At 30.6% G+C, this 12,359-nt stretch overlaps 1 protein-coding gene across 8 annotated transcripts in view; it reads right to left on the bottom strand.

Moving 5' to 3' along the window:
* Window positions 1-6,358, bottom strand: part of LOC121127302 (UPAR/Ly6 domain-containing protein crok) — a 51,061-nt gene extending 44,703 nt beyond the window's left edge. For 3 of the 8 annotated variants that reach the window (XM_071891912.1, XM_040722640.2, XM_071891918.1), the window contains exons 1-2: window positions 6,224-6,358; window positions 5,969-6,137 (exon numbers count right to left, since the gene is read on the bottom strand). In XM_071891912.1, coding sequence (XP_071748013.1) covers window positions 5,969-6,053 — 85 coding nt within the window. In that variant the 5' untranslated portion in view covers window positions 6,054-6,137; window positions 6,224-6,358. The remainder of the gene's footprint in view (window positions 1-5,968; window positions 6,138-6,223) is intronic. The other 5 variants (XM_071891913.1, XM_071891914.1, XM_071891915.1 and 2 more) reach the window with 5 other exon arrangements.
* Window positions 6,359-12,359: the final 6,001 nt, after the last annotated feature.

Genomic DNA, 12,359 nt, shown 5'->3' on the forward strand with positions numbered 1-12,359 from the left:
CTTTACTGACACGCTAAACACTCTCTAATGAAGTTTTTGACGTTCTTTGCAAATTAGGCTAAGCATAAAAAAGTGAACCCCCTCCTTAACGTTTCTTTGAAGCACGGATGATTGTCCCTGTGTACAGAATGCACGATTCTTTGACACAAATATGGAGATGACACAGCCAGACGGAATGAGTCAACATTTCCAAAACCAGCAAGTAGGGGTCGTGCAATGTATGTAATGTGTTCGATATTACAATTGATTTCTGCTATGAAGTACGGAATTGTCTTGGTGTCCAAGACGGATTGCAAATGTCACTCGCAGTGACTAAAGGTTTGTGGTCCGTGAAAACTGTAAAAACTTGTCAATCCAAAGCACATATAAAATGTTTGATACTTTCCTTAACACTTAATAATTCGGTATCCAACGTAGAATATTTCTGTTGTGTCGTTGAGAGCGCCCGAGACCAAAAAGCTAGATGTTGCCAGTGTTAATTTACCTTTTGCAAGAGAACAGCTCCCATTCCTGTATCAGATGCATCAGTTGTCCGGGCTAAATGCATTTAACTATCTCTGAATGTAAGTTGAATACTTTTAGAGAAACTATTTTTAATACCTTGAAAGGCTTGTTCACGTTCTGTATTCCAATTAAATTTTACATTCTTCTTTAAAAGGGGATACAAATGAACTGTCCATTGAGACAGTCTTTCTATGAACTGTGAGTAATATTGTGCCAAGCCCAAAAATCTATGCAGTTCATCTTTTGATTTTGGAGTTGTTACCTCTTGGATTGCCTTTACCTTATATGCTAGAGGGCTAAAATCTTTTGATGAAATAGATTGTCCAACAAAGTCTACCAATTTCATGAAAAACTCACATTTTTCAGGAGGGAGGATCATACCAGCAGTTTTAAGTATTGATAAAACCACATTTAACGTTTACCAAAACTGATCCATCTACTCCGAATTGACAAGAATATCATTAAGGTACACAAACACATTTGGAATTCCACGTAGAATTGAATCGATTAGTCTGTGAAAGTCTGAGCAGCCTTTTTAAGACCAAAAGGCTTCTTGAAATATTCATATAAACCAAATGGTGGAATGATTGCAGTTATATTTGTAGAAGTGTTATTCATAGGTATTTGGTTATACGCTCTGTGTAAATCCTTTTTACTAAAAACAGCCATACTTTTTAGATTAGTTACCAAATCCCATAGATTTGGGAGGGGATACCGATGTGTGTTTGGAACGACGTTGAATAGTGGAAGAAAAATTAGAAGAGGACTATCGTAGGATTCCTTTCTTCAGCAATTTGATGATTTCTACTCGTTCAAAATTTAACTTCGCCCATCTAACATGCGTGATCTTGCAAAGCAAGGAGGACGTTTCGTCTCGATATCGTGTTTCACACCGTGAGCTAGATAAGTTTCAATGAAACTTTTATTATTAAAGACATCATTTTATTTGGATTTTATTTTTTTGAGTCTTCGATAGTTCTGAATTGAAGCATGGTTAATCTCGGAATAACTCCTTTTGAAAACACCAATTCTAAATCTGAAATCACATACAAAATTTGCAACCCAAATTGGATGTCCACTTTGTACCACAATAAATTTCCATTGGAAATCTCCTAGATTTTCTTGATTGAGAGTTAAAATTGTTTTATCAATAACATCAACAAGGGTTCCTCCATATCCAATAATAAGGAAATTTTTTTTCTCAAACAAGACTTAACATTTTTTAGATAGAATAACACACACTTGCACTCCTGTATCTACCAGAAAGATAATCAAATTTGAATTGTATTTGATGAAAAAGAAGTTTGATGGTTTATTTACAACCCTAGTCCCGTGCAAACGAGGGTAATTTAGTTTTCCGAAACGAGTACAAAAAAATGGGAACTAGCTCCTGAACAGGTAGTTGTGTTCATTCCAAATTTAGAATGATAATTGCATATATCTTTTTTTAGTAGTTTTTAGATTTAGACCTGTTATGAAGATGCTTTTTGAAAACATGATTGATAGGAGGTAAAGCAGACGAATCTTCAACAAGTGGAAATATGTGAATGGCTAAGTTCTTCGTTTACATCACACATTTGCTTCAACTCTTCAATTGAATAGGATTGTGCTCTCCATTAACCATGTTGGTCTTGAGGCTGATTTCTGATGAGTGCCTTCCTTAGTAAATGATGACTGAAATCATGAATGTATTCCTCATGAAGGAGACACTCAACTTCATCTATAACTTTTCTAGGGAAAAATTCTGATGAAATGCACAGCAAATCAGAATTTTTTTAAATTCTATTTGAAGGTCTTTCTTGCACAATCTTACATGATACCTTCTTTTTCAATAGGAATAGACCTAAAAACTTCACGAGGTAATGCTGAAGCCATTAAACAATATTTGGTCTGATCTTCATTGACCTTCCTCATCAAAAAATCCAGCTCAATTGTTCGAAACCAATTTTCCGGATCAATCGCCTGAAATTTTGGAAGATGTAGTTCTCCTACGGCAAGAGTTAAGTTGCGGAGCTCTTCCGTTCCTTTTTTTTCCCATCTGAAGGACATTGTCTGCATGGTCTTGCCATCAGAATGAGATTTTTGAGGAGGCATGATATCACATCGGGGTTACCAATGTTAAGGTTGAAATATTTCTATTCTAACTGAGTAAAAATGATCATTCCTTTATACGAAAACAAAAAGGAAAGAACTAGAAAAAGAATACAAGGTACTATGATGAATAATTAATATCCTCTAAACAAGTCAAACTCCAACATAAATATATAATATTTACTAATACATGTGTACTTTCATGGACAACGTCCCCGTCTTAACCTTGATCTATAACTTTAATACAGTCCTTGATGTAAGTAGAGATTTCAATATGTGTTTATGACATTTTGATGAAGAAATGGACTGCATATGATTGCCAATGATTCTTTGCAACGGAATGTATCCTTAAAATTCTGTGATTCCTTCCCAATGCATTGAAACATGTGTATTATGCATATATAATTAATTAAGGGTTGAAGAATTGTTATTGTTTAGCCTGTTTACATTTTTGTTTCTAATTTCTCAAACATGAATTACAAGGTAAAAATTCAAGACAAATATATTACTAAGAAGAACTAGTATTCTCTCTATTATTATCCAAGGCAAAAAAAGTTGCAAAGGAAAACAGTACAAGGCGGAATCGCCTCAAGGTGAAAGCGTCTCATGGCAAAAAAATCTTAAGGCAAAAGCGTCACAAGGCAAATAACTGGAAGGCAAACATGTTCAAGACGTATCATCCTACAGCCATGAAACATTATTCCACATATTCTTGACAATTGATATGCAATTATATTTTTCTCCCCGGATGTATATTGGATATCAAAAGAAAATTACGACAATTCCAATCTTCATCTAGAAATTTTCTCATTCTTGATCTTACTAGAATGTTTTTAGCTTAACTCAAAACTTTTTGATTGGTAAGAAGCAAGAATTGTTTAGCTATTAGAAAATTCCCCCATATTCTTAAAGTTTCTACAATTACATAATTCCTTTTTTATTACAGAATGATGTATCTTGGACTTATTCAACGATCTCAAAAAGAAGGCAAGCGAGTTTCCACATTTACTCAAGAAGGCGCCATTGGCACTCCCTGAAGCATCCTTCTCTACTGTTAATTTTTCCATATGATTAATAACCACGATGACAGCCTTTCTTCATTTTTGGAAAAGCCTCTTTCGCTTCCACATTCCAAGGGAAATCTTGAGGGTGTACTATAAACTGTAACTTCTTTGAGAAGAAGGGAATCAATCCAGAGTAAGTCGTGCTTATTTTAATCTTCTCCTCATGTAGTGGCATTGTCAAATACGCATAAGACTTTTTCATATTCTCCTAGGGTAGAATGAAATGTATCACACACTGAAAACTAGAGACTCCGTTAGTGACACCAAATGGTATACAACAAAACTGGTATAATCGGCATCAGGCTTCAAAAGTGGTGTATCCTCTTTCACTCTTTTCAATCTCGACCTGTTGATATGCACTTTTATGATCCATCGTTATGAAAATTTTGTTGACGGCCACTTACAAAGTAAATTGAATTATAGCTTGTAAATATTCGATTACTATTCTGTTTTTTTTCCCTACCATTTTCAGTAATTAACACTTGAGCCCTCCATGGTGATGTCTTGCGTCTATAATTTCCTCGTTCATTTATCTTTTCACTACTTGATGAATAAAATGTATATCCTCATCTGTACGTTTTCACAACTTTGTTATGATAGATTTAAAATCTAGAAGGGGATTTCGAAACAATCCAGGTGAAGGGATAACCTTGATACACATCAAATTGTTAACTGAAGAAGGCTCCCTCTTCCTTCCTAGAGCCATGTTTAATCCAGAATGAATGCCTAAAAAATCAAATACCAAGATGACATCGGTGCATAATTCTGAAAGACCAAACAACTTGGCATGCTCATCGAACTCTGCATTATGTGCTATCTGTACATGAACCAGACACCAAAGTATTACTTTGAAAAACATTAGATGCTGTCCCACTTAATTTATCTCAATTTTGCATTTTTAGATTCATCTCTCTGACTTTATTGAGACTAATAACGTTGTCAGAGCTTCCAGAATCTATAAGATCATTTACCTTGACATCATTAACACCTACCTTGACCATTGATTTTTCCAATTTTCTAAAGGCTGTGGACGCCACATCGTCTACGTTCAGTTCAGTCTCTCATGTTGCATGCGAATTTTAATTCTAGTTTTGGACATATATTCAAAATGTCCTAATACACTTCCTACATGTGGAATTCCTAGCAGGACAGCTAGACCTGGCATGCCTTCCATTCCCAGAGAATAAACAACGATTGTTAACAGCTATAATTGTATCACTGTTTGTCGGCGCCTTCCTTTTTTTTCTCTTACGATGGTAGCCACGCGTACAGAATCATAGGTCACTGATTGCTGTGCTATTTCTAGAGATTTGGCTAATAAAGCAACTTCTTTACAGTAATTTTAGTGCTCTCTAAGATTTTATACCTGATTTATGAAGATTGAGGACTACAAATGAAAGCATTTCGTATATTTTTATTATCAAGAACACTTAGAACTTGAAATTGACAATCCTCGCCAATATCTTCAAGGCTTGAAGAAATTGATCCAACGACTCGTGTTCTCTTTGTTTACGTCGAGCAAGCAAATATTTTGTGAATATTTTATTCTCTTTCTTTATACGTATATATTATCAATTGATTGTAAGGGATCGTTATAGCTTTCAGCGGCTTTAACAAATTCATAATTTGACAAATTCAAATAGTGTTTCATTTTTCTTAATTTATTCTTTTTTTATGCATCTACTAAGAACTCAAGAAAACTTTTCAATATAAACTTCAAGTAATTCTAATACTTGTCCGCATCTAGTGAGATTAGATTCCAGTAAAATCGATCTAGACGAAGTATATTTTCTATAATAATAATTATCTTCGATAATTTTTAAGAAATTGTCAAATAAATTGTAGTTTATTCATTATTCATTTTTATATCTATGTATTCATTTTTGTGAGAAATGAATATCTGCTTCAAATATCGATTGCCCTCATGACTACTATTGGCTACATTAATAATCAATATAAAACATTGTGAAGCTATAATTTAAAAAAAAGAAGAAGATAAACACTGATGTCACTTATATAACTTTACATTATATTTTGTGTTTCCTCTTAAAAGAATTTAAAAAAGTTATAAATTTAACATAATTAACCTATAAAACTAACGTACTTCATAGTTTAAAATTATATATTTTTAGTTTTAGAACTTGAACATTGCTTTGTAGGTAAATAAATATTCAATCCCCAAAGAAAAAAGTTAAATACAAATTATTATATGAGAAACTATAAATTAATGAAACCATTTTTAATCGTTTCAGACTTAAAAAAATTAACTTTTATGTAAGTATACCTTAGTTATAAAATTTGATACTTACCGTAAGAAAATAATCCACAGAAAAATAGAAAACCATAAGTTATAAAATTATTTAACCTTATTTTATTATATTCACACCAGATCATTTTTTAGATTTTTGATATGTTTATCTGGCTATGACGATTTTATTTTTTTCTTCTTATGCTAAATATATATTGAATAACTTCTTCCTTAAATATAGTTGATAATATTTGAATATGAAACAATAATATAAGAAGATATTCATCTAAACTTTACAATAATCAAAACCACTTACTTTTTTTTAAAGTCTTCGAATTATACTAGTGGATATATTATAAATTAATATAATGTTTTCCCTGAAGGAAATTATAATATTATTTATTCTTTATTGCGCATGTATTTCTCCCTATTTGTGAAAGCAAAAATATATTTTTTTTTTACAAATAAGTAACTTTCTCCATATAATTAAAGTAAAGGAAAGTCATATGAAGCCATTTTAATTTTATGTCATTTATTTATTTCAAATCCTCTCTTATGTAAAACTTCAAGATATTCAAAAATAATATTTTTTAAGTTATGAGAAAATTAAGACTAACTTTAAAAATAGATTTAAATTGAAAACCAAAGTATAAACCATAGTAAGTTTGAGCAGATAAGTATGCTGTACTTGCTTTTGTTCTGCTCACACGACATTATGCTAATAACATATGCATTTAATACATAAGTTGAAAATTATTGAGCTTAACAAAGAAGACACGTTTTTTTCATTCAACTTTTTTTTTTTTTTTAATATTTACTATTATGTTTTTATCTATTCCTTTTATGTAGAAAAGTCCCCATAACACTTTTAAGCCATTACTTAGATGAATGGTATTTTTTCCGATCTAGGGCAGTGTCAAATTAAAACACAAAATTGTTTTTTATCTGTTATTTTATAATTAACCAAATTAGCGTCACACTTAGCATTATAACTAACAAACTTAAGAAAAGATTGTCATGAAATTTTGACAGCTTTCTTTTGAAGGTTTGTACAAATTGAAAATTAGGAGAATAAAAAAAAATATCAATTAGCTAACCTCATACTAGTTCTTATTAAGTTTTCAACAATTTGTACTATTATAAAAGAGAAGTCTTACATTTGGGAAAAATTGCCTACCACCAACTTATTTTTCTTTCCTTTTTGCTATGGGAATATCCACAGTTCAGAGACTATGAACTAATTATTGAATAAAAGGGTCACACATAAACAACATAATTTGACTGAAAATCAATCTAATTACCCATATAACCGAAATATTAATGAAAAAATATAATATATTAAGTATTTCCTTATTTTTGTACCGGGAAGTATTGTATTTCATTATGCTGGCCATTTTTTATGGTCCTTCTCAAGAATTGATCTCGTTGTTCAGATTTTTTTTACAAACCAATCCTTTGGATTATTGGACACTGAATATCAACGATATTAAGGTGTGCTTGCAACATATTCTCAACGGAACGCTGAGGTTACAATACGAGTATTAAATGTGCCAAATATCATTCAAAATATGTTATACTATTAACTATGGTCTTTTCTTAAGTCAAATCCGTTCCTTAACCTTTAATACGACTAAGAAAGACGAAGTAACAATCTTTTTAAAGTAAATTGTAATATTATTGAGAAACAACATAGAGTGTGCTCCAAATATATTGTATGCGAAGGAGGGGGAAGTTTTTTCTTTAAGTTTTAATATCAAAATAAGTAAAAAGTTGTATCATTTTTTTAAAATATTTTATTTTGGAAAATTTGATTAAAAATAAAAATGTTTCAACTATCCTTTGACAATATTTAATGAAGGTAATGTAAATCATCTATACGATATATACCCCTAAAAATCATGCTCATAAAATTTTTTCTTCTACTTATATTATAAGATTTATGTTGGAATGTTCGATAATAATTAATAATTTTATAGTTTGATGTATTTGCTTTGTAAAATAACTTTTCATTTATGTTGTATACGTATTTCGGTACTTATAAAAAGGTATATATACTTTCATTATCTGATAAACGCATTCATTTTCACAATTGTACATCTAACACTATTTCGGAAAGTTTGATCATATACTTAAATGTTTCAACTATTCTACTGTGTATTTAAAAATTATATATTTGACAACAAAATCAAGCTTTAATGAGCTCGACACCCTTATCTTGTTTGAAAAGAGTTATAAAATTTATGTATTTGTTTTGTAACAATAGTGAATGAGAAGTACTCCTAGAATAGAAAAAAAACATGTTCTTAATTTCTTTTAAATCCAAAAAATGTAATAAAATGATCTTTCTACAAAGAAATTTGGATTGACGTTTCTTTCTTAGTAATTTAATGTCTATTATTTGTTTGTGCCACCTTGTCTTACATTTGATTTCTTGGAGTTCCATATTGCTAAATCATAATAGAGATTTTATTAAACTAAATTTAATAGGAAGAACGTTGTATTTTAATTTCCTTATGATTATCACTCTTTATTCTTGGCTGTTTAAATAGGGCTCTGGGAATGTGATAGAGCATGATGCAGAATAAGAGTGAAGTCCTTTCGGAAGACAGCTTTTATTCATTTATAACGAATCTCTATTTATTATTATTATACAAGAAAACAAATTTTTTAATTGAATTACATTTTGTCTCTGTATAAATTGCTATTTTTTTGGTGGCATTCGACGCCCTCTTCACTATCATATAGTAAAAATGTAAAATATGGCGATTTTTTTCCTTTGAAATCTCCATACTCGACGCAAGATAATTGATGACTGAACAGGACAAGCGTAATAATGATTGTAGTCTACACTCAAACCTTAGCTTATGATGAAATGTCACCAATAATGAACAGGATATACTTAGTTAAAAAAAGGCCCAGAAATACGAAATTACTTTTTCCTCAACCTAATATATATTTACTCTATATGTTTGATGAGACTGAGCCATAGAGAAAGAAATATATAGAAGCAAAACGAGATTTTATTGGTAGTTTGATATACCAAGGCTTAACATCTTTAGTGTGTTTCTGAGGCGATACGTATAAATGCACACAATAACAGGCAATTGACCAGTCAGTATGTATCTGTTGATAATACAATAGAGTAATCTTTCATCTTTGACTTGTCCGAAAAAGGTACATTTCATGACGCTGACACTTTGCAAACTTATGTGAACTTAGTTTAATTTTTTGGATCTTTATTAATATAATTCTCGTCAACCAAATCATCCATTGCATATTAAAAATTATTTCTCCTAGATTTCCTTAAAATTGACCTATCAACATACGTCACTACTATGGAAAGAGTCGAATTTCTTCAGAAATTTCTTAGAGGATGCACCTCAACTATCTCTTAGCGTAGTAATCATTTAAAAACTTCTCCGGATTCATGTAAAGAATCACCTTAATCAGGACAATTTGAAATTGTCGAAAAAGCTGTTCACCGTTTAAAAAAAAGTTCTTAATTAAGCTTACAAACGTTAGGACACATTATGTGAGATTTGTAAAGACAAAAGTGACTGTTTCAAGGATAAATCACTCTCAATGTCATCAAAAATGTTAAAGTAATCAAAAAGGTAGAGAAACACTAATATCAGCTACTTCAACTAACACCTCCAACAGATCTCCTACCACGAATATTTCCATATCATCATTAAATCAAAACGATTTCATCTCTCGCTTTCGGAAAATTGCATATGAAATCAAGCCACCAATCCTTCACAAAGACGCAAGGATGACCAGCCATATGTCATGGAAGGAATCTTTCTGTAGCTACTTTCACGCGTGTTGTTTTTTTTTTTACTTTGGTACAATTATATTTCCACTTATTATTTTATTAAAATATTATTTTTTAACGTATTCTTCAATATTATTGTAAAATCCTTAAGCAATTGTGTTATTGTGCATCTAAATTTATACAACAGAACTTGTACTTTTGCAGTTATTTAATTTTTTTCCACTTGATATGGGCTGGTATAAAATTAACAAAATCTTTATGCACAAGACTCAACTTAACATTGAAAAAAAAACACATCTTAAACACTTGGTTCATTATACTAATTATATGAGTACACTCAAATATTTTTTTTTTGAATGTTTCTTATGACTGTTTACAGAAGAAACATGTACTCTCTTCCGATATTCCACTATATATACTACCCAAGATTAGAAAGTTGTTAATCACTCTGTACTTCATCCAAAATTATAAATAGTATTTCATCCTATTAACCCCTTTGATTATTTACCGAACCAAGGCATTAAAGCCAACCCTATGTTTCTTCTTCTATATTTTATATAAGAATTGATTGTGTTTTGATTTGCCCACTAAAAGTATTCTCTGCCTATTGTTTCCTATCATTTGTATACAATTAAAAAAATACTATCCCTATGGCCAATTTCTCTCCTCTAAAAAAACCCTCTTTTAAATTATTTATCTTTCCAAAATATTATTAGCCTTCAATTCACAATTTTATTAAAAACCTCTCCCGAGAACGATATCTTTCATTCGATAAACGTTTCCCATATACATGCCAATCTTCTACACTCTAAAACCGCCGTTCCATACTTTCTATAAACTATCTCCGTCAATTCGCAGTTAGCTGCTCCATTCCCCCCCCCAAAAAAAAATTAGCTTATAGTCTTAGTTATCCGTATAATTTTGCATGGTCGGTTGCCTTTATCTCCCGCTATTGCAGTGGCCATTCTTTCAAGGAATATTTTTCCCAGTATTTTATTCCATAGGGAATCCTTATAAAAAATATGTTTGAACCATATAAAAACCATTATTTTCCAAAAATCTTTTAGTCATAATAAAGTAAACTCGCCTAACTTCTGGGTAAAATTAATTCTAGTCAAAGATATCCTTCTGTTTCCCCTTCCGCTGTTAAAAAATTATCACATAATTCGTCAATCTTTTTGCTTAAAATATCTGAAAAAATTGTATGTTTTAAAATATGAATTATTTTAAATAAAATTAGGGAATTCTATATATGAATTCTTGCCATTATATTCTTTTTTACAAAAATTACGTACTTTGAAGTTATTTTTGAAGTATAATTTGTTTGTTTTTTAAAACATTACTTCCTTCAAAAGTTACGAATGTGCCTGCACTTTTATTCGATGTGTAACACATATACCGTTCAAATCATTATCAGTATTTTTTTAAGATGAATCTTTATTCAAAATCTCCCCCCCCCCTTGTCCTCTAAAAAATGTAATGTCTGCTTAAAAGAAGTCTGAATATATTTTTGGCTTCCTGAATAAATCATTGTATTGACATCAGGAAAGCTTCTATTTTATTTTCCATCCCTCTCACTTTTACACCTTTTGTATACTTTGATGCATTGATTTCCTCTAGTAATGGATTTAAGGCAATAATAAAAACAACTGGGGAGATTGACGAGATCCTTTATTCACATTGAAATTATAATTTTCTCTTTTATAAAACGTAATAAGGTCATAGATACTTACTGTCACCATTCTTATAAACTTATCTCCTAGCCCGAGTGCCTTAAAACTTTTAATCATCCATTTGTGTTATATACCATGGAACACTGAAATGAATATGGAACGAGATTTTCTAAAGCGTGAGCTTTTCTTTCCTAGAGTGTAAATTGATTTATCATCTATCATATTAATAAAGTAAATGCAGAAAATTGCAACTTTAACAGCTCAAATGTCATAACTTACCCTTTTTAAAATACTAAAAATTTAATTTTTTTATTGAAAACTTTATATAATTTTAATTCAATTTTATTTTATTATCAAAAAAATATTATGTACAATGTAAAGATGACATTGAAGAAATAAAGGAGCTAATTCACTATTCAATATGATTTCAGCTTTGAAATATTTTTAGTATTAGAAGAATTTTTGTGTAAGTAATTTTCCTTTTTTATTTTTAAGAAATATATCTCCTTTTCTTCACTGATTTTATTCTTGTTTTGTAAAAAGGATCTTAGTGTTGGTTTTTTGCCTGACTTCGCTTCAGAAGGACACATCCTCCTGCTTCCGAAACAAAAAAGGATACTAGATATCTTAAAAATTTAAGACCTCTTGTTATGCAAAATGGCTTGTACAAATTTTTTTCATTCCCATTCTCTAATCGTATACACAAGTTTTGAGCAAAACTTTCCATCGATCACAATATGGTTTTGTAGAAAAACAAGATCATGGAAAGTATCCCTTTTACACTACAGACTCTTATCGAGTCTAATTTTCAAGTCAATGACTTAACAGTGATGACAGTGGATTTTTCCAATGTCTTTGATACTTAGTATCATGAGTACATAATTAAAACACTGTCCTGAAAAGGATTTTGCGATTTTATCATTTGTATGGTTGCAGTTACCTTAGCACGTACTCGTACAATGATTAAATGTAAAAACGAATTCGAATATTATTCGAACAACAGG

Source organism: Lepeophtheirus salmonis, chromosome 12, assembly GCF_016086655.4.
Source record: "Lepeophtheirus salmonis chromosome 12, UVic_Lsal_1.4, whole genome shotgun sequence".
NCBI lineage: Eukaryota > Metazoa > Arthropoda > Copepoda > Siphonostomatoida > Caligidae > Lepeophtheirus > Lepeophtheirus salmonis.